This window comes from Sciurus vulgaris, assembly GCF_902686455.1.
Source record: "Sciurus vulgaris genome assembly, chromosome: 4".
Taxonomy (NCBI): Eukaryota; Metazoa; Chordata; class Mammalia; order Rodentia; family Sciuridae; genus Sciurus; species Sciurus vulgaris.
The window spans coordinates 28,415,248-28,438,852 of record NC_136464.1 but is presented as its reverse complement, the minus strand read 5'-3'; the positions used below and the strand labels follow the sequence as shown (position 1 = coordinate 28,438,852).

General features: G+C 41.0%; 1 protein-coding gene across 1 annotated transcript in view; it reads left to right on the top strand.

Annotated features, from left to right (window-relative positions):
- The window catches only part of WNT8B (Wnt family member 8B), a gene marked incomplete at its 5' end in the record, with an annotated part of 72,346 nt that extends 51,975 nt beyond the window's left edge, over positions 1-20,371 (top strand). The window contains 4 exons of the mRNA XM_079136194.1: positions 16,725-16,863; positions 18,059-18,184; positions 18,989-19,131; positions 19,300-20,371. Coding sequence (XP_078992320.1) covers positions 16,725-16,863; positions 18,059-18,184; positions 18,989-19,131; positions 19,300-19,845 — 954 coding nt within the window. The 3' untranslated portion in view covers positions 19,846-20,371. The remainder of the gene's footprint in view (positions 1-16,724; positions 16,864-18,058; positions 18,185-18,988; positions 19,132-19,299) is intronic.
- Positions 20,372-23,605: the final 3,234 nt, after the last annotated feature.

The window sequence follows — 23,605 nt, the reverse complement described above, 5'->3', positions numbered from 1 at the left end:
TAGCTTTTTTTGTTATATTGAGTTTTGTCTGTTGAGATTATCCCACTTAGAGACACAAAAAGAACTAGTTCAATCAAGTGAGAGCCTCATTAGAAATGGATTCCCCTCAAATGAGATTAGAGATGTTTATGTTAAAGAAATAAAAAGAAAGGTATGAGAAACTGCTTTGGAATATCTGGAAAATAATATGCTAATGTAAAAGATGTACTCACCTAGTATCATTCTTGGCCCATCAATAAAGTGCATGTGAAATCAGATTGTATAATGATAAGGAGGATGCTCTGAGGTCCATCTTCATTGTGTGTGTATGTGTGTGTGTGTGTGTGTGTGTGTGTGTGTGTGTGTGTGTGTGTGAATATGACATAAAGAAAGATTTCTGTTTGGGGATGTTATGTAGAGATAAAAAGGGCATTCTAAACGTCTGGAAGGAAAGGAGTTTTAATCCAAACCCCCTCTCTTCCATGGAAAGAGATTGCTTTTTTCCTTTCCCCAGATGGACAATTAATTTAATACTGCTTTATGTTGGGTAATGCCATTCTCTCTTGGGATTATTAATAAAATTCCTTTTTCCTGGGCTCCAAGGACTCTCTTCTATTTCCATCAGAAAGGAAGAAGGAGAATTCATATGGCTTAGAGAGTGAGGTCAAGACAATTTTTCTTAGGATAAATCTTTATTTTTCTGAAAGCAGATTTTTCTTACTAAAGGAAAGATCAGACAGGGTTAACAGTTGAGGGAAACTCTGAGCTTGGTTCACATCAATAATATTCCCCATTGCCTCTCATTTGAAATATGCGTAGATTCCAAGGGCCTCTGGAAAGAAATGACCATTCTCTGTGAACGGACTCTGCAGTCCTGCTACCAACCAAACATCCATGTTTTTTTTTTTTTTCATTTTTATTATAAGTCCCTGTTATTGATCACATAATTTCTCTGTATGCTTCTTAGGTTAGAGTTTTCTCTGGGCCAAGAGAAAATCTGTTAAAGTGAATTTAAATGACCATAATAATAATAATAATAATAATAATTCCCTGTTATCTGACCAGTTCAAATGCACTTTTTTAAGAGGTTGTGATCCCAGCTTCAGCATCCTCTGGTACTAGCACATTATAAGGTGATTTTCCAGTCATAAGTACCCATATGAGGGCTGAGAGTTCAATCTTCCTATCCAACTCCTTGTAGATAAAATTTTTATCATCGCCACGCCGAATATAAATCATGCTGCATGAAGAGTAATTTTTTCCTTCATTCAGAACCATGATGACCTTTTGGTGCCATGGCTCACACCTTTTCCTGTACTCAGGCTCCTCAGGTTCACCCTATCGGACTCTGAAGGCTCTATTCCATATCAACCTCCAAGATGATAAATAGTGAACCAACAGATCGTCCACATGATCCTGTCTGGCATTTCTTCACTTTCATCCATTGCATCTGAGGAGCCCAGATTCCATAGGTTATTGCTTCAGGGGTGTTCTGTTTTATTTTAAATATTATATTATGAAAATTTTAATTTCTTTACAGAAGTAAACAGATATATAATGAACCTCTTTAACTGAGCTTCACCCATTATCGTCCCTGATCAATCATGCTCCACTGTACTTTATGCAGCATTTCCAACTACATGTATTTCTCTTAGTCTGAGTCTTCCAGACACTATCATGGTTCAAAATAGGAAGAAGAGGGAAAAGAAAAGAAATTCCCTGTCCTATGTCTGAGAGAGCTAGAGTCAGTAATTAGAATGAATCTTGAGAAATATTTCACAGATATGATCATCCTTGGAGGAAAATTAAAAATGCAAATTAGAAAAAGGAGATAAGTCATTCAAATATAGGTTTGAGTTTATTTCTGTTAGAGCAGTGGCTAGTTAGCAAAAAAAAAAAAGAAAAAGAAAAAGAAAAGAAAAAGAGTTGGATTAGGGGCAGATAGATTTTTACTATGCTCTTGAATTTAGTTCCCTTAGGTAGTAAAAATGATAATCAAGTGCCAAAATTGTTAGTTTGGCTACCTTGAACTATTCGCCTGGATGTTTTAAAGGATAATTCTTAGGGTTACCACATATACCCACCTCTCTTGATATGAAAATGAACTGGTATTGCATCCATCAATGCAATGGAGAACATAAATATTTTCAAAAGTCTGGGCTATGGGGACCAAGGTAACTAGATCAAGAAACAAAACAAAATTCTCTGCCTCCATAGTGACCTATGGGAGAAGCTCCTGCCATGCCAGGCTTCTGGGAACAGTGGCTGGGTCATTTCCTTAGCAGCTTTCACTTAGAGACCAAGGAGAGGGGGTGAGCCCGCCTACTCCCTGTTAGAGTCCTCATTTAAATGCTAAGTGCTGAAGTGCTTTTCTGTAGCTCAGCCTTTCTCAGCAGAGCTTGCTACAATACATAAAGGAAGGAAATTAGGACAAGGAAAGACAGTCTGCGGCTCTATAAAATATCCTAGAATATAGAGGACAAGTCCTATTCAGGGGAAAACACTATCCCATGAAAACTTGTGATTTGCTCGGGAAGGAATCTACCTGAGATTACTTTGCAGAGATTCATGGTGCAGATTTATCCCAGAATCTATTCCTTGGCCTTTGCCAATAATTATTTGCCAAGAGCTGTACTTGAGATAATGTGGGATCTTAATACACATTTAATATAAGGACTATTAGTAAAATGAAAATACATATTTAACTTTTTTAAAGTCAGCTGGTTTACAAGACATTTTTGTTCATATATTGGTGTGCTTCATTATCATATCAAATTCACTTTTATAAATATATCTGTAGAATTATTTACAGAAAGAAAGAGGGAGAATTTAAAGCAGTGAAAGAGATACGGGAACATGACCCACAGCTGCCCCTTCCTGAGTTTTCCCTTTGTGCTCATCTGGGAAACCCTTCCCTCACCCCAGTCTCTGCTGCAACCCTTTTTCCTTCCTCTCTTCCCTTCCAAGGACCCAGCCCTCCAGGGCACACTAGCTGCTTTCACTCCAGGACTCTCCACTCTGAAATCTGGCTTCCCTCCTGGCCTCCTGAATGAGGTCTCTGCAGATGCTGGCTTTGTCTGTCCTGACACATTCCTAAGTAGGAGGAAATCCGTCTTTGAAATGCTTAGTACTTTTCTTCCCTGCAAGACATCAGGGGTCTGTGCCTTCTACTTCCTACTCCCTGCCTACATCTTTAACAGGGTCAATTTCAATCTATACTTTACAGTGGCTAAGAACCCTGCTCACTCTTGGAAAAAAAAGTTTACCTTTTAAACTTAAGTCCCCCTCATTATACAGTGGATTGTTCCTAGTTTAAATACCCTTTTGCATTACAGAGAAGGGTAGTGAAGAAATGTTTGGACCTTGGAATCCAATTTCACAGTTATTAGTGAGACCTGCAGCCTGTGTCATTGTGTGCATGTGCACATATTTGTGTGACTCAGCATGCGTGTTCATGGGTGTTATGAATGAGAGTCAGAATGATCTTTGCTCAGAGGAGCTGACTTGGGATCTCAGCAGCCCCTGGCACAGTGTGGATTCTGTGGAGTGAAAAACTGCTGCCAGAGATTCATTCTGAGAAAGATTCCTGGGGGAGCCTTCTAACTGGAGCCCCAGGCAGCTTCCGGGTCCTGCACTTTTCTGTCCTTTCTTCCCTGACATCCCTCTATGCTGGTCTCCAGGTAAGACCTGTAACCCATAACCACTCCTCAACACTTTTCTCTTCCCTGGACTGCTTCCCAATTATAACATTCCCACGGTGGCTCCTGAGGGAGGCCAATGGGAGCCCCAGACGTTTTGTGGGTGTTGTGAGATGTGTTTAAAGATTAAAGAGAAGGCAGGAATGTCACTCGAAGACTTGTGGGGAAAGTGCAGAAAGGATGAACTAAAGTGGAGCAGAGTACAGTAGGACGAAGTCCTGGATGTTGAGAAGGAAACATTGAATTCTGGAGATTCATACTCAGAACTTTCGCCTTGTAAAAACATGAGTACGACTGGGAAAAGGGGTTCCTAAGTCAAAGCTAAGCTGCACCCAAGCACTGGATTCAAACATATCTGGTCATACGTGGTCAACACAGGAGACTGGTCCCCAGGGAGCGTACTACATGAGACCAAGCAGCCTCCTGGGAAGGAGTGAGCATAGCTAAGGGAGAGGAGCCCAGCACTCAAACGTGGCTCAGTAACAATGTCCTTGTTATAAAAATGAAAAAGTGTAAACAGAGCATGGTGCTTGCTACTCCTGGTCCAGTGCCCATCTGAGTCACAGGCTATGGAGAATCAGGCTCAAGTTCTTGCACAGCTGTCAATCTGCTGACCACAAAGCAATGTGGTACCAACCTTTTCCTGGGCACTGCTGGTTTGGAGAACCAGCCCAAAATAGGGAGAAATGATTGAAAATAATTGGATGGTGACTTAAACCCCTGTCCACATTTAGATATATGGAACAGAGAATGGAAACTTGCAGTTCTCTGTGAACTTACTAATGTGGTAAAATAATGTGAACTTCTTCAGTAATATCAAGTGAAGAGGGGCCTGGATTATTAGCAAGTGTATGTCTCTGGGTGATGTATATGAGGGAAAAAGTAAAGCTATCAAAACACACAAACAAACGAAAGGCAATTAGAGACATTGCAAGAGCTGAAAGAGAAGCAGTCACATTTGTACTTGGGTTGATATAAAATCTCTCCTTGCCTGTCCCAGCTGGAGCTTGAGAATACCTTTTCCTGTGATCAGGCTGACTGTAGAATAGGGAATCTTGGAAGCCATACAGCCCAGGAGAGAAGCCGCATGGCACTGAAGACATGGGTGTTTGAGGAGCTAAGGTGTCCCAGATAAAAGCCCCACAAATCATCAAGGCCAGACTCTGGGTAGGTTATGGCCACTTGACTGTTGTCAGGCAAAAATTTCCCTGGAGCAGAGAAGCACTGAAAAGTATGTCCACAGAACTCTGCTGTGGAAACCAGCTACAACCTCAGACTAGAAATGCAGCTGCATCCTACGATGGTCCTCTAACAATTGGAAAGATATTTAGTAATGGCAAACATAGCAAGGATTGAGATGCACTTTAGCAAGAAGGAAAAGAGCTTTTTTGCAAGTGCCAAAGTAGAGATGCTATGACCTGAAGGTGGCGAGGACAAGGACAAGAGGATGGAGATTAGCCAATTAGCAGCCTGAATGGGAACAAGTGACAGCACAGCAACAGTGGAATGTTCTTGTTAGAGATCAGCACAAATCAAGATGGTGAGAGGGAGAGCTGATTTCTCACCCCAGTTCTTTCTGATTGTAAATTAACTTGTTAATTTATGTAATTTACAAGTTATTTGTAAATTAACTTATAGAGAAGGAAGGAAGGAAGGAAGGAAGGAAGGAAGGAAGGAAGGAAGGAAGGAAGGAAGGAAGGAAGGAAGGAAGGAAGGAAGGAAGGAACCTAAAGAGTGTGCTTAAGACTCACTTCAGATTGATGCAAGAGTGCAGAGATGTTCTAGGGATGTAAATAAATACCTGCTGCATTAAAGACTTCTGTGAGTGGAGGGGCTAAAGGTCAGATAGCCCTGGGACAAACTCTGAATCCTTGCAGACATACTCCACCTGTCAAAATATATTTTATTCTGAGTGGGGAAGAAGGGCATGAACAAGTCACCTGTGATTGCTAGGAAAACACTCTTTTGTACTAAGGACAATTGCAGAGAAAGAGAGAGATTCAGATTTGGCTTCTCAGTGCAGTCAGAGACCCTCCAGTACAATGGCCCGTGAGATCTTGGAGAGCAACCGATCAGGCATTTCTTCCAGATACAAAGGAAGAGAATGTCCACTATGGTGCTGCTGTTGCAGCTGGAGCAGCATTTTCCAGAAGACTGAAGAAATAATTTGAGTCTCCCAAGCCCTCAAATGATTCCTTATGTATTAGCTGCTTGCGGGGTCCCTTCCTGTCCTCCCCTGGCTCTGTTTCTCAAGTGGAGTCTGAGGTTATCGTAATGCACTCATCTCAGCGATTCCAGGGCTGGAAGAGGCCCAGGGTGAGCAAGTCAGTAATGGTTGTGTGCCAAAGCCAATGCACACACTGCCCCTGGATGATCAGGGCTCTTTTAACATGGGGTCCCTGAAGGTTGAGCCCAGGAAAGGCAGCAGCAGGACACCAGAAACTCTATTTAATACTGTTTTCTAATCTCCCCTTTCTCTGCAAGGAAGGCAGTCTTCGAAAGGTCACTCTTTGCAAGGGCTCCAAGCTGGACCACCACTTGGATTTAGCACATCTAGGCATATCAAGAGAATTGGTAGTGTTGTAGGCATCAGAAGTTCATCAAGATGAGTGACCATGAAATCTTCCCAGGAATGCATTTGCTCTAAAGAAAGAGAATTAGGAAGCTCTAGTGAGAAGCAGGGGTTGTTAGCAGCCCTGTTCAATGAAGGGACTGGAGGGTTACTAGAAGGGGTTGCTGTAACTCTAAGTTTCACTATGTGAATTAAACTCTGTAAGATCTTTGTGCACAAAGGAGTTTTGATACCCACATGAAAAATAAAACTCTAGGGGTTTTATGTGTTCTTTCTTTAAAAAAAAAAAAAAGATATATTTTTAGAACAATTTTAGGTTTATAAAAAGGTTGAGCAGAGGTGGGTGTGGTGGCTCAATGGCTTGTGCCTATAATCCTCTGGACTCAGGAGGCTGAGACAGGAGGATTGCACGTTCAAAGCCAGCCTCAGCAACTTAGCAAGGCCCTAAGCAACTTAGCGAGATCCTATCTCAAAATAAAAAGAACTGGGAATGTGGCTAAGTGGTAAGTGCCCCTGGGTTCAATCCCTGGTACCAAGAAAAAGAAAAGTTAAGCAGGAAGTACAGAAAGTTTCCACATATCCCCTTCCCAACACCTGGACATACTGTCCCCAATTATTCATCTCTACTTTGTATATGTAGAAGACAGGGTGAGCAGCACCAGCCCCCAGAAAACATTTCCAGGTTATGTGGTGGTTCCCAGATACAACAGAGCCCAGGCCTGGCATGTACTGTGGACATGGAAGCAGAAGGGAGCAGTGAATGAATTAAAACATAATGGAAGCAATGGGATCATTACCTGGACTTCCTCAGGAGCATTGAAGAACCTCACTAAAACTCCCAGAAGTACTCATCACTCATCACGACTTTTTCAAGGATCATGAATCCTGGGTCATCAGGGGTAATAGGAGCAAGGGAAATATGGGTTGCCAAGGAGCAGAGTTGTTAAGAAGCACACGTTTCAGAATCTGTCTGCCTAGGTCCCAATCCTGGATTCACCACTTAGCTAGGTGGGTGTTGCTGGCTAACTTCTCCATGCTGCAGTTTCTGTATCCCTGAAATGGAAGATGGAATCATTTCTACTTTATGTAGTTGTTATGATAATCACTTGAACTTTAAACACATGAAACACAAAATTTATTTGGCGTTCACAGAATAAACAGTAAAAAGCATGGTACCTACCACATCAGGTCATTAGGAAAACTTTAAGACATGGTACAGGTAAAGCACTACAAGAGTCCCTAATATACTTGATAATGTTGTCTGTTATTATGTGACATGAATTACATTTATGTGGTATCAGTCTTTTATATATATAATATGCATATATATAAAGGTAAATATATAACGTATATATAATTGCATGTATATTTACTATATATAATATTTAATACTATATATATAAAGTAACGTAAGGAGAAGAAACAATGATAAAATATTTACTTGGCAATGGAAAAGCAAAACTGCTTACCATGCATGCCTAATTACTACGAAGCACAATGACTATTATACATAGCATTAAGTGGGTCAGATTGACTTTGCTAAAGGTTCTATTATGATGCTAAATTTTGTGTGCATATGCTCAGTGCTCATTATCTGTCACTCTTGCAGTATGATCATCTGCTAATGCAGCACAGTCATCTGCTCACTCTACTGACAAATTAGCAGCAGCCCTGCTTGCCCCAGACTTCCTTCTCATATCTCCCCAAATCTTTTTGCAATTCTTTTTCTTTTCTAATTTTCTGTTGCATGTGATGATCTTCCCATTCCTTTCTTTTTTCAAAACACTTTAATTCAATCCATTTGTATAGAGAATTTCCTATGTTCAAGGTAGTAGGGTAGCAGGAAGAAAAAGGAGTTCCAATTGTGACTTTTGAAGTAGGTATTTATTCAAGAATAAGTAGGATCTTTTAAGTGGCTTGATTGATACCATGAAATTTATCTCTTCAAAGCATATAAATCAATAGTTTGTAGTAAATTCACAGACTTGTGAAACCCTCACCACAATCAATTTTGGACCATTTTCAACACCCTCAAAAGAAATCCTTTATTCATGATCAGTCATTCCCCCTCTCCCCTCCCTGCAGCCCCTGACAACTGCTAGTCTACTTTCTGTTTCTATGGAATTGCCTATTCTGCACATTTCATGTAAATAGAATCATACAATTTATGGTTGGCTTTATGTATCTGCCTATTTTCAGTTAGAGTAACGTTTTCAAGGTCCATTCATGTTGTAGCATGTATCAGTACTTCATTGATTTTCATGGTCAAATATTGGTCCATTATGATTATATACATTTTATTTACTCCTTCATCAACTGAGACTTTTGGGTTATTTTGCTTTGGGGCTATTATAAATAATTCTTCTATGAAAACACGAATGTACAAGTTTTTGTTGGAAATATGATTTCAATTCTCTTGAGTATATGTATACCTATGAGTGGAACTGTCAGGTCATATGGGGACTCTATATTTAACCTTTTGAGAAATTGGTGGACTCATTTCAAAAGCGTACCCTCACCAGTAATCTCACCAATATATGAGGATTCTGATTTCTCCACGTTCTTTGTTTTAAATTTTTAAAATTTTATTTGTTCTAATTAGTTGTACATGACAGTAGAATGCATTTATACATTTTGATAGGTCATACATAAATGGAGTACAATCTCTCATTTTTCTGATTATACATATTGCAGGATCACTTTGGTCATGCAGTCATACATGTACATGAGGTAATATTTCACTCTATCATTCCTTCCCCCATGTAGCTTCCCCTCCCTTCACTCCACTCTACCTAATATAGGGTAACTCTATTCTTCCTTATCCCCACCCTTTATTGTGAATTAGCTTCCGCATATCAAAGAAAACATTCAGCCTTTGACTTTTGGGGTTTGGCTTATTTCACTTAACATGATATTCTCTAACTCAATCTAGTTACCAGCAAATGCCAAATTTTCATTCTTCGTTTAAAGTTGAGTAATATTCCATTGTATATTTATACCACATTTTCTTTATCCATTTATCTGTTGAAGGGCATCTAGGTGTGCTCCATAGTTTAGTTATTGTAAATTCTTTTAATGCTTGTCATTGTCTATCTTAATGCATATGAATTATTTTTAGAAATGTTTAATTGATGCATTATAATAATACATAATAGTGGAATTTTGTTGTATATTCACAGATGCACAATAAGTAGGGATAAATTCTTGTTGTGGTTTTTATTTTTGTTTCACTGATGACCAATAATGCTGAACATCTTTTCTTGTGTTTATTGGCCATTTGTATATCCTCTGTGAAGAAATGTCTGTTCAAGTCCTTTGCCCGTTTTTTTTAAATTGAGTTGCTTGTTTTGTTATTGCTGTTGGGTTTAAGGAGTTCTCTCTATATACCAGATATTAATTCTCTTATCAAATATATGAAAATATTTCCCCTATTTTGTATGTTGTCTTTTCACTTTCTTGTGTCCTTTGAGACACAAAAATTTTTTATTTTGTTGAAGCTCAATATAATATGCCTTCTTTTGTTACTGTATTTTTGATATCTTATCTGTAAAATCATTGTCTAGGTCACAAAACTGTACACCTACACTTCATTCCAGGAGTTTTATAGTTTTAGCCCTTACACTTTGGTCTGTGCTTCATTTTGAGTTAACTTTTATGTGATTAGTGAGGTAAGAATCCAACTTCATTTCTTTGCATGTGGATATAGGGTTGTCCCTGCATCATTGGTTAAAAATACTAATAGGTAAGATTTAATAGAACAAAAGAGCTAAGACACAGAGGCATAAATGCATGATTCCGGTAATAGTGACTGGTTCATCTTGACTACAGAATTGGACAAGTTGGAATATTTCATGATGAATGAAGCTGGAAAGGCATGTAGGGTTAGATCATTAAAAAAAATCTTGAGTTGCAAAAGTTGGAACTATGGAAGATTCTTGAGAAGAAGGATAACATCAGAATCAGGTTTTCAGAGGACTGACCTAGCTACAGACTATATATTTGATGGGAATGGGTTAAAGACTAGAAGTAGAGATGTCACTGGAGCTCCTACCATGGCTTCAGGCTGTGATGGTAGGAGTAGAAAAGAGAGAACAGATATATAAAAAAGAAAATGGAAGTACAATACATACAGGTCTTGGAAACTGATTGGATGATGGGAGCAGATTTTTATTTTAAATGTTGGTTCCATTACCAAAAATCAGTAATGTCAAGGGCAGTGTTTAGATATACTGTCTTTACAATTTGAAACATCTCTAGTAGAGAAATGGAGGATTCATTTGGAAATGCAACTCTGGATTTCAAGATAGAAGACAGGGCTTAAGATGAAATTTTGGGGACATTGGGTAAACATGGTAGTTAAAATTGTAGACACAAACTCTTTACCTAGTTTCCTCAAACAATATTTATTCCTACTGACACCCCTAAATGTGAGTTCCTTTACTCTTTCATTCAAAAAATATTTATTAAAAGCTTATTATTCCCAGGTGATGTTCAAGGCACTGGTAATATTTGGTGAACAATATAGAACCTCTTCCTCCAAAATCTGCTTTATTAAAACTTAAGGTCTAATGGGAGGAAGCAAACAGTAAACAAATACACATGTATAATATAATGTATTCCAATGATAAAAAAAAAAAGTGCCATATTAAAAAAAAAAGTGGAGAAGGGCTAGGGAAGGAGTTGCAATTCTCAATAGGTTGAGGAAAGCCCTAAGGAGGATGACACATTTGCGTATAAAAGACTGAGTAGGAGAAGAGACAAGCTGTACAGATATCTGAGTAAAAAGCATTCTGGAAAGAGACAGCAGCAGGTGCAGTGACCTGGAGGCTGGAAGGTGCCTGGCGTGTCTGAGAAACAAGGAGACCAGGTTGCCCACAGCTGGGTAGGAGGGGAAAGTAGGAGGAGATTTGTCAGAGGCATGGGTATAGGATGTTATGAACCATGATAACAATTTCACTTCTACTCTGCACAAGATGGGAGTCCATTAGAGAGGAGTTGGAACAGAAAGCTGCAAAATTTTTATTTGTATTTTAAAGGCATTAATCCTGGACTGGGGCTGTAGCTCAGTGGCAAAGCACTTGCCTCGCATGTGTGAGGCACTGGGTTTGATCCTCAGCACCATATAAAAATAAATAAATAAACTAAAGGCATTGTGTCCATTTACAACTAAAAAATACTTAAAAATAAATAAAGGCATTAATCTTTAAAGGGAGCAATCATTTTCAGAATAGAATGGGGAAGAATAAGGATGAAAGAAGGAAATTAGTAAGCTTTTATAATAATCAGACAAAAGATGATGATGACTTGAACTAGGATGATAACAGTGAAGATATTAAGAACTGGTTATATTCTGGATATATTTTGAGTTGGAGCTGGCCATATTTGAGGACATTGAATACAGAATGTGAGAGAAAGTAAGGAGTCAAAGATGACTCTCCAAGATTTTTGTCTGAGTAACTAGGAGGAACATAGTCCTTTACTTAGATGGAGAAAACTACAGAAGAAGCATGTGGGAATGGTGGCAAAAGGCAGGAGTTCAGTTTTGTATATGTTATGTTTGAAATGCTTATTAAATAATGAGGGGAGATGTCAAGAATAAAGGATGGCATAAACCTTTTGAATGGCACCCAATCTGGGTAGCATGATGTACATCCTCATAGAGAATGGGAAGCTCGTGGTCTCCATCTTGGTGTATACTTGGATGTAACCTTTTCTGTCTGTACAGTAACCACCATCTAGTCACAGATTGTATATCTTCCTTGTTGTTTGTTAATATCTTTCCTTCAATCATATGCTTGTCCCTAAGTGGCACCCAAACAAAACGTACATTCTTCTTTTGGGGGTCTCTTCAAAACTTCTCACAACATGCATTCTCTGTTCTTTCTGCAATTTGTGCCCTACACCACCACAAAGGATGTTATACCACTGTCTCATTAATCCAGAACAGGATCCTCCTACTTTGTTGCTTATTACAAGGACACATAGTCTTTTCTTAATGTTGGATCGTCCGGGTATGAGGAAGTCAGACATAAGATTCAAGTAAGTCTGGAAACAACTTGAGGGTTAACAACACAAGTCATTTTACAGGAATATTGTCCAAATAGGGCCTGCAGTCCTGTCCTACAACAGGTGCTCAATTCAATCTGATTCATTAATTAACTGAATCTTTACACATTGTAGGATTGCCTAGGAAAGAAGAATCCTCTAGACTTTCTGTCCTTCATTCCCTGTCATTCCAATTTAAAATACTTTCACAGGAGAAATCTTTACCCAGGTTTACGGCAAAGATCTGTCCTCTAGCACTGAATTTTTGTCTTGCTGTTCTATTTTCTTTCTTAATGTCTGTCTTGTGAAATGGGAACTGTTCTGTCTGGCCTGATAATATCCAAAAATCTTTGAAAGTTATTCCTAGCATAAAGATTGCCCTCCTGAGTCAGGGCAAGCTCAGGCTTCTTGCCCTAAGGCAAAGGGCCTAATTGATTCGTCTTGCACCAATGTTAAAGGATCAGAAATTTATCTCTAAACCCATAGCAGCTTTAAAAATTTAAAGTTCACTTAAATATCTTTTTGTGCTACACTGGTACCACCATCCCCAATAGAGTAGTGCTTTTTTTGTTCTGCTCTTTGTTTCTTTCAAATTTACTTGGTTCTGCCTGCCAAACCTTAAAACGTGGGCCATGGGAACTGAACAGATACTTCACAGAAGAAGAAATATAATTGGTAAACAAACATATGAAAAAAATATATTCAACATTTCTAGCAATTAGAGAAATGCAAATTAAAACTACACTGAGATTTCATCTCACTCCATTCAGAATGGCAATTATCAAGAATATAAGTAACAACAAACGTTGGTGAGGATGTGGGGAAAAAGGTACATTCATACATTGCTGATGGGACTCTGGTACAACCACTCTGGAAAGCAGTATGGAGATTCCTCAGAAAACTTGGAATGGAACCACTATTTGACCCAGTTATCCCACTTCTTGGCATATACCCAAAGGACTTAAAATCAACATACTATAGTGACACAGGTACATCAACATTTATAGCACCTCAATTCACAATGGCTAAACTATGGAACCAACCTAGATGCCCTTCAACAGATGAATGGATAAAGAAATGTGGTACATACACAGCCACAAAGAAGAATGAAATTATGGCATTTGCTGGTAAATGGATGAAACTGGAGACTAGCATATTAAATGAAATAAGCCAATCTCCCCCAAAAAACAAAGGTAAAATGTTCTCTCTGATATGCAGATGCTGACTCACAGTAGGTGGTGGTGGGGTGGAGGTTTGGCAGGGTGGAGGTTCACCAGATTGGATGGGAGGAATGGGGGGGAAGGGAGGGGAGATGGGATAGGAAAGACAGTAGAATGAATTGAACATTACTTTCCTTTGTTCATATATGAATACATGACCAGTGTAACTCCACATCGTTTCCAACTATAAAAATGGGAAATTATGCTCCATGTATGTATGATATGTCAAAATACATTCTACCATCATGTATAACTAAAAAGAACAAATTAAAAAATTTTAAAAACTGGGCCTTGATTTCAGGGGGTTCTATAGTCTTCTATGATTTTCTATGTGTTTTCTCTTTCAAAATCTTTTTTTTATTTTCTCAACTGGCAACCTCCCAATTTGTTAATGTTGTTTTGCATTTTAGGTATTGTGTGTGTTTTATATGAAGAGAGTCAGCCAAACCCTGTTGGCCTCCAATAAGAGACTGAACTTTCTTAATCTATCATATCCCATCCCCTTTATGATAATGTTCTGTATCTTATCAGCCTTTAGAATTGCAAGGGTACACCAACTTCCATGGAACAATACAAGATTCTCAGGTTATTTCCTTATATTACAATGGAAAAAGAAAGATAATAGATAATACATTTTGATTAATTTTCAAATGCCAATTCTGAAGTCATTCTCCAAATCTCCAGTACTGCAGATCATGTATATCTCTATATATCTAAGTGTATATTTTTTATTTTTATATATTTATGGGATTTACAAAAGTTGCTAAGAAATGTACAAGGAAGTTCCATCTGCACAGCCTTTCCACAACTTCCCCCAGTTTTAGCATCTTACAAATATTGTACAATTCCCATAGAGCTTCTTCCTTTGTAGGTGCCGGTATTTGTGTGCATGGGTGTGTGCATCTTGATGCAATTTTGTCACATTTGTAGTCGTGAGTAATCCCTACTTCAGACAAGACACTTAACTGTACCATCAACCCAAGATTCTCTCATGTTATTCTTGATAACCGCATCCATCCCCCATCTCAAACCCCTAGCATCCACTCCCTCATTCTAAACCCCTAGTAACCACCAATCTGTCCTCAGCTCTGTAATTACCTTATTTCACTATTGTTATGTAAATAAAATCATGCAGCAAGTATCCTTTTGAGATTGACTTTAATGGCTCAGTCTAATTTCCTGGAGATTCATCCATGTTGTTGTGTTTATTAACAGTTCATTCCTTTTTAATGATGAATAGTATTCCATGGTATGGATATGTCATAGTTTTTTATACATTGTTCACCCTTTGACAGATATTGAGGTAGTTTCCAGTTTGGGACTATTATAAATAAAGTGGTTATGAACATGAGAATACAAATTCATGAGTAAAAATAATTCTTCATTTCTCTGGGATATGTACCTAAGAGGGCAACTGCTGAGTCATACAGAAAATCCATTTTTAGTTTTAAAAGGAATGACCAGGTCTGGGGGTGTAGCACACGTTCTTCCATGTACTACATGATCTCTACATGGAAGAACATTTCCACATCCAAAATGTTATTTTCTAAGATAATAATGGGATGAGAACAGCTGAAATTTCAGTGGTAGAGTGCTCACCTAACCTGTGTGAGATCTTGGGTTCTCTACTCAGTACTGCAAAACAAAAAGGAAGACCAAACCATATTCTAGTGTCAATTTTTTATTTTTAGAATTTAATTATGACTCAAGCCCTAGAGAGATATTTCACAGTTTACCTCTTCCTGATTAGAGAAGTATCCTGGGAGTCAAATGAACCTAGATTCAAGTCCTGCCTCACTCACATATTATCTGTGAGAGCTTGAACATAGATTTAACTTTTTTTTTTTTTTTTTTTGAGTCTCAGATTCCCTATGGGTAAAAATACAGACAATAATGCTCTGCAACAGTAAGGACTGAACAAGATCAACTGTAAAATCTCTCAGAGTGAAGGATGGTACATAGTTGTGAGTATGTACTCACAACTAGGCAGGCTAGCTCTCTGCCTATTCATAGCAAAATAATCAAACATTACTTCCAGTGTTTATGGTATTGGTAATTATAAGTGACCTTAAAATCCAAAGAAAGCACACTACTTTTATTCATATTCTTTTTTACTAAATAAGTTATCTTTAGTAGTTTTGTTATGCATATTTCCTTGGTAAACTTGTTTCTCTTTCTTCCTATCAACTAAACTTACTGGAGTAATCCTTATAACTCTTGGAAGCAGAAGTGAGTTGGTGACTCTCCACTATATTCTGTTTTTTCTTTCTTCTAGGTCTGTGAACAATTTCCTGATGACTGGTCCAAAAGTAAGAAAAAACTCCTTTGATTAATATGGATATCACTAATCTTAACTGGTTGACTTAAGATGATACATGTTGTTTTCTTTTCATTATAAGCACATCTTTTATTATGCAATAGTATACAGTAAAGATAGAAAATTTGAGACTCAGAGAGGGCTGGGACACACCTAAAATCACCCAGCAAACTAATGTCAAAGCCCAGACAGGAGTACTGCTGGGTGTAGTGATACACACCTGTTATCCCGGCTACTCAGAGGTTGAAGCAGGAAGATCTCAAGTTTGAGATGGACCTGGGTAACTTAGTGAGATTCTGTCTAAAAATAAAAATAAATAAATATAAGGGCTGAGGGTGTAGTTCAGTGGTAGAGTATTTGCCAAACAAGCACAAAGCCCTGGATTCAATCCTCAGTAACACAAAATTAGAGAAGAAACCTTCTAAAGCATCCCATAGAGTCAAACAAAAAAACTGAAATTGTACTATGTGATCTCCACATGGAAGAACATTTACAGATCCAAAATGTTATTTTCTAAGATAATAATGGGATGAGAACAGCTGAAATTTCATGAATGATGTGATTGGGACTCATTTTAGAGAGGCAATTTAGTATAATGAATAAAGACTAAAGGAATTAGAATCTGATAAAACTGCATTTCATTCCTGTTTCTTCCATTTGCTATTTGTGGGATTGGGAAAATTACTTCCCCTCTTTGAACCATAGTGTCTAAGTTATAAAATGATAACTATTTCACAAGACTACTGGTAATGTTAAATGAGATGGTATATTTAAAGTACTTACTTTGCCATTACTTCAGAGAGATTGGGGAGTGGGCAGGAAGAGAGGCGTTTGACAAGTTTGGGGCCAATGACTCCTGATTCAGACTGAATGTCGACCCCATGTTTTTGTAGGCTTATCTGATCTACTCCAGCAGTGTGGCAGCAGGTGCTCAGAGTGGTATTGAAGAATGCAAATACCAGTTTGCCTGGGACCGCTGGAACTGCCCTGAGAGAGCCTTGCAACTGTCCAGCCATGGTGGACTTCGAAGTGGTAAGGAAAGCCATGAGCATGGCTCCCCGGCCCCTGGTTCTAGGTTAAAGCCTCAGGGATGGCTCCCTTTCTCCTCCATACCACATTTTTTTTTTTTTTTTTTTTTTTTTTGCGGTGCTGGGGATCAAACCCAGGCCTCGTGCTAGCAAGGCAAGCACTCTACTCACTGAGCTATATCCCCAGCCCTACACCATATTCTTCACCTGGTCTCTTGGGACATTTCCCCCTTGTGAGATGTTCTATTTTCCTTCTCTACTCTCTTTCCTATCTATGGAGCTTTCTCCTTTCTTCCCCAACATAAATGGACCTTGCCTCACCTCCAATCCTATACATCCTTGATTGCCCTGTTGGCTAAATGTTTCTTCACAATATAAGTATCATCAGCATCAGAAGGTAGGTCAGAATCATAATTCCTCATATCCCTTAGCCCCTTCCTGCAGTAGATTTAGCAAGTGAAACTTGGAGACTAGCTTCCCAGACAAAAGATAAATAGTGGTCATGTCAGTAAATGAAAGAGATGCCAGCTCAATTCACAATAGCCAAACTATGGAACCAACCTAGATGCCCTTCAACAGATGAATGGATAAAGAAAATGTGGTATATATACACAATGGAATATTACTCAGCCTTAAAGAAGAATGAAATTATGGCATTTGCAGTTTTTTTAGGAAATATGTGGTCTCATGACCTGTTAAAGCAGATTGTCCTGTACATTTTCAGTATTGTTATTGACACTTCCTTTTGAAGTTTTTGAGCAAGTTGTTAATGAACACTAATATTTTAATAAATATTAAAATATTTTTTAAACAAGGAAAGAACTGCCAATCAGAGATTCTGCTCTTAGACTCCAATGTTCTAGGAGGTGGTGGGGAAGTGTTCTTTACAACCTAAGCTTCAAATCCATCTCCTTCCCCATTTCTTCCCCAGCTAAATCCTTTATAATCATGTATATTTACAACACTCTAGCCAACTTCTCATAAAATATGTGACCTAAAAAGATGGAAGGGGAGAAGAGTAGGGCTGAGGCTAGGGATGGAGCAGACCCTGAAGTGAGTAAGGTACATCATGAAGGGAATATAGGATCAAGCTGGGAAAGGCAAGTATGATGATAGTATTAAAGGAAAGTAGCATAACTGGTGTTTCTTTGAACTGCAACCTCTGCCTCTAATTCTCTGGATGTTTTTACTCCTGCCAGCTAATCGGGAGACAGCATTTGTACATGCCATTAGTTCTGCTGGAGTCATGTACACTCTGACTAGAAATTGCAGCCTTGGAGATTTTGACAACTGTGGATGTGATGACTCCCGCAATGGGCAACTGGGTGAGTAGTGATGGGGTAAGTAGCACAGGCCAGGGAAGTTCATTTAAAGAATGAAGAGCTTGGTGAAATACAATGGCATCTTCCAATACAAGGACAATGGGTGAACCAGTTTGAGCCCAAACCCTACAGTGACGAACCCAGTTAAATGTTGCTTTGGGCCCTCCTCCCACTGATTGACTTCCTTAATTTAAACAGATGATGATGATGATGATGATGATGGTGGTGGTGGTGGTGGTGGTGGTGATTTTGATGATGGAACAACTTGCCCCGTAGACTCAATGATCCTTTCCTCTTCTTGAATGCAGGACAACCATTTTGCCTATCCTGCTCTACTTTCTCTCTACCTCCACTGCAGTCTCCAATCCTCCCACTCAATTTGCAACTTCTGTTTTTCCATATTATTTCAATTGCACCTCTCTTCCTCCCTCAACCCTTGAGCTTTCCTCACCTTTTCACACCATTTTACCCCTTGGGGACCTTAATGACTGGCAGGCACTATGCTTGCTCTGCCTACTGAGTAGAGGCAGAGGAGCTCACAGGCAGAGAATCAATCCACTAGGCAGCCACAACCGTCATGGAGACCTGAGCAGGGCACTGGAAGAGGCTGGAAGTGGGACCCCAAAGGTGGCAAAAACAAACCTTCTAGACTGAAACTAATCCCGACTCAGGGCACTAACTGAACCTTAATCCTTTCCTATCCCAGACATCACCTCCCCCGCAGACCCGAGTCCAATTAGAAACGGCAGTCCTGGAAACTCTGTGTGGGCCTGCTTAATGACCTTTCCTCCCCTTGCACTTTTCCAGGGGGTCAAGGCTGGCTGTGGGGAGGCTGCAGCGACAATGTGGGTTTCGGAGAGGCCATCTCCAAGCAGTTTGTTGATGCCCTGGAAACAGGACAGGATGCCCGGGCAGCCATGAATCTTCACAACAACGAGGCCGGCCGTAAGGTGAGTCCCACAGACCCTGGGACTAAGCAGCTAGTACCGACCACTACTAGCCCTAGGTACGGACAATTCTTCATTCGAATAGTTTGTACTAAGCGGGCTGATTGAGCAGACTAGGTAGGAGCCTCGCAACCCCTCCAGGGCAGGGCTCTTACGCCTACTCTCTCCTAGGCGGTGAAGGGCACAATGAAACGCACGTGTAAGTGCCACGGCGTGTCTGGCAGCTGTACCACACAGACCTGCTGGCTGCAGCTGCCCGAGTTCCGCGAGGTGGGCGCACACCTGAAGGAGAAGTATCACGCTGCTCTCAAGGTGGACCTACTGCAAGGTGCTGGCAACAGCGCTGCCGGCCGCGGCGCCATTGCCGACACCTTCCGCTCCATCTCCACCCGGGAGCTGGTGCACCTGGAGGATTCCCCGGACTACTGCTTGGAGAACAAGACGCTAGGGCTGCTGGGCACTGAAGGCCGAGAGTGCCTGCGGCGCGGGCGCGCTCTGGGCCGCTGGGAGCGCCGCAGCTGCCGCCGTCTATGCGGGGATTGTGGGCTGGCGGTGGAGGAGCGCCGCGCGGAGACCGTGTCCAGCTGTAACTGCAAGTTCCACTGGTGCTGTGCTGTCCGCTGTGAGCAGTGCCGCCGGCGGGTCACCAAGTACTTCTGTAGCCGTGCAGAGCGGCCGCGTGGAGGCGCTGCGCACAAACCCGGGAGAAACCCCTAAGGGTCTCTTCTCCTGCCTCCTTTCCGCATTGGTCCCTGGCTTCCTATAGAGACCTCAGTAATAAAGGAAACTGGGAATTGGGGACTCTGCACTCCCAAGCCCAGAGATCTTGAGGGGGAGAGAATACAGTCTTTCTGGAGCTTGCCACTTCTCTGACTTTTCCTCAGTTTCTCTGTGCTCTCCTAGAGTTGGTTCTGCATCTCTTCAGCCCACACTTTGGTCTGAGACCTGTTCTGCGTTATTGATCTTCCTTGGACTAGGGTGAAGATAAGTGCTTCTCCCCGACCCCATTTCCCAGCTGGCCTAAGCCTAGGAACTAGGACCCTTCTCAGACATGGAGGGCTCAGGTAAAGCCAGGGCCTTTTCTATTGCTCATTGTCTGCTACCAAGTCCCCACAACAGGGGCATCTCCTTCCTGCAGAGCCCCTCCTAATCTTGTGATTTCCTGCTGTTGACCCAGATAATCCCAGGAATCTCTAACACTTTCTCTTTCCTTCCCCTTTTCCTATTCTTCTCAAAAGAAAAAAAAAAAAAAAAAAAAAAAAAAAAAAAAAACAAAACTGACCTGGAAATAAATGCACCTTAGGGATTGATCCCTAAAGACAGAAGTAGAATATGGTGTAAGAGGGAACCTTGACTGCTGACCACCAGGGTGGTGCCTTGTGACACCATGTCACCAATGAACTTTACAGTGGGGGTAATGATCTTCCTAGATAATCCAAGGTACTCCAGAATCATACCCAAGAGATTTTGAAACTATGTAAAGGCAGATTACTAGTCATTTCCTTCCTTTAAAGCTATCTTCTCCCTGCTCCTAACCTTTTTCCTTCCAGAAACCAACTTCACCTTTTCTCCTTTCCAAAGCTTTGTTCCTCTGAGTCAAGAGTGAGGTAAATAAAGGCAATTTCCCACTCAGACCCTGTCTGCACCTCTAAAGGCAAGCCACAGGAAGAAGCAGAGCCCCTTCCTTTCTCTCACCTGGTTCTCCAACTGGCAGAATTCAGGGCATTGGATAATTTCCTTCTATCACTTCCTGCAATGAAACTGTTGCTAATAGGAAGTTCAGCACCTTGAACTTTAATTTATTGCAATCATTGTGATATGTGCCTCGTTTTCCAGGTACTGAGCTTCTTCTCCGGGATATTGGGGTAGGGTGGGGTAGCAGATATTACTTTGAGATTCTATATTCCCTCCCGCCTTGGCAGGATCCCATTCTCCCTAGAGACTTGCCTCCCTGATAGCCTAAGTAGTTAGCCTGACTTGACTGAGGTTAATCTTTTGAGGATTAGTAAATCATCCACATAAATCTTCCACTAATGCAGTTATTCCATGGCCAAAAACTTGCTGCTGTGGTACTTGATTTTTTTGGTTTCATTTTCAGAGAGAAGCATTCGGCATGGACTTGGTTATGAAACAGGGCTCTGGGGAATGAAGAGCCAATCCCTGACAGACCCTCTGCAGCCCCGAGATATTCCAGGTCTGCTTCCTTGCCCTGGGCCAGTCCTGGGTCTAGACACCAGGAAGCTCTTCGGGAGTAGAACTGGCCAGATGCTAGACAACCTTATCCCTCTTCTTCCAAAGCAGGAAAAAGTGCACAGGTCACAAAAGCCAAGACTCTGGGGGCCAACCTGGAAAAATAGAAGGGCTCTTATATTCCAAACTTAGACAGTGGCCATGTCAGGCCCCAGGCTCTAGTCTCACCGCTGCAACATCTTCTGGTCTGACTAACACTTGAAGAGAGGTTCCCTTTCCTCCTTACCAGGGGACACACTTCTCTTCAGGGTCTCTTAATTTCCAGTTTTCTCAGCAAAAAGCCCTTTGCTTGTTTCCTCAGCTCTTGGGCCTCCTGAGTCTCACAGCCACTCCTTCTTCCTAATCAAGCAGTGGCATATACTAACCTAGCTGTGACACCCACTTGGCAGAGTTACTTGATATGAAGAAAATCTGGCAAGGTGACTAGAAAATATAAAAGTACAATGTTGTAAAGTAAAGCTGCATTCTCCCAGAGGTCTCTCAACATAAGAGAACAATCGTGCTTCAAATTTCATAACTCCAGGTCAGTACTCCAAACCTAGTATGCTGCCAGGAAGTTCTTTCATAGGTTATTGTTTTGTATCCCCAAATGGATATGATTGATACCAGATTGATTTGAGTTTTATAAAGAAAACATTGTTGAGCTACCTTAGATCTGCATTGCTTTTTTGCTCCCTTCTTCTCATTATTCATCCATTCATTCATTCACTCAATCGAAACTGGTGTGTTGACGGTGAACAACACACTGTCACCTGCACTCATGGGTTACTGTCTTACACCTAATTGCCAGGGCTGTGTTCCCCTTTACAAACATGGGCAATTCCAGAACTGCTGTTTAGGAAGACACCTTTGAAGTCAGCTAAACCTGTTGTTTTACAGAGTTAGACCGATGCTGAGAAGGATGACTGGCTTGTAAGTCACTCTAGGGCCAGTCCTGGAACCCAGGCCCCTTCCTTCCTCCTGTGTGCTCTTTAGGAGCCCATCTGTCTCAGCTTGAGGACAGAAGCAGAGAGAGGCCCTGAGAAGTGACAAGAACACTGGGTGGGGTGGGCAAAACACTGTCTCTTTCCTGTCCCTGGCCTGTGAGCCTACATACAGGCTGAGCTTTCTTTTCTTGAAAAGAATCCCAGCCTCAACTGGCCTTAGCAGCAGGTCAGGGCAAAGCCAGACGGGTCGTACTTGGTGTGCTGGTGGTGCTGGTGGTGGTGGGAGGGAGGGCAGGCCGGGGCACTTGCCTATTGTGGGTCTGGATTGGATGCTTCCACTCATTCATTTCCTTTTAATTAACCCGCATTCCTGGAGGAGAAATATTTATGTTGGCTCCCATAGAGGCAATCCTCAGACTGGAAAGAAGGGGAAAGAAAGCCTGTCGTAGCAAAACAATATCTCTAAAGAGCTCAAGAAGAGAAAATAGGGGAACAAAATGCCATTAAAATAGCCTTCTACCCCCACTGGAGTCAATGAAAACTTCATTTCACATGTTAATCCGCTACTCCGCCCCCTTCTCTTCTCACAACACCTTTTCCGAAAGTGTTTGGGAAAAGTCTTCGCAGTCAGTACACAGCTCCCTGCAGCTCAGACTTCTCCTTGTGTTAGTTCAGGGCCCCAAGTGGGGCTCTCGCTCCAACAGCGGCTTTTTTCTCCCCCCCTTTAATTTAAACAAAGACTTCAGAGTTCATCAACCTCCCACTGAAATTCACAGCTGCTGAACAAACTAATCCCCTCTCCCGGCCTTTCTTCCCTTCAATGGGCTCTTGGCTTCAAAGACACTTTGGGAAAGGACTTTGCTGGGGCTCACACTGCTTCATCAATAGAAGTTAGTGCAAGTATTATCTGAAGAGCAAGTGGCTTTACAAACAAATACTGCCTAACAATCCCTCCCTCCCAAACATACACATCTAGCCTGCAGACATGATGGGATCGACAACAGAATTAGAGCTAGTAGTCCCTGGCTTCACACCCAGACCTTTTGTGCAGCTGAGCTCAGCCCTCAAGTGGTGTGGGGAAAACCCTGGAGCTGAATGTCAGGCACGGATGGACACACACACACATGACAGTTTGGCCAGCAAGTCCATGGGACTAGACTTGAAATCAAGCTTCCTTCTTCAACTCTTGTCTCTCTCCAAGACATTCCCTTGCTTATTAGGGTATAGGGAGTAAGAAGAGAGAGGACTCAAAAGAGAGGTAATGGCAAAACAGGTCCTAGAGGAGACGACTGGGAGATCAC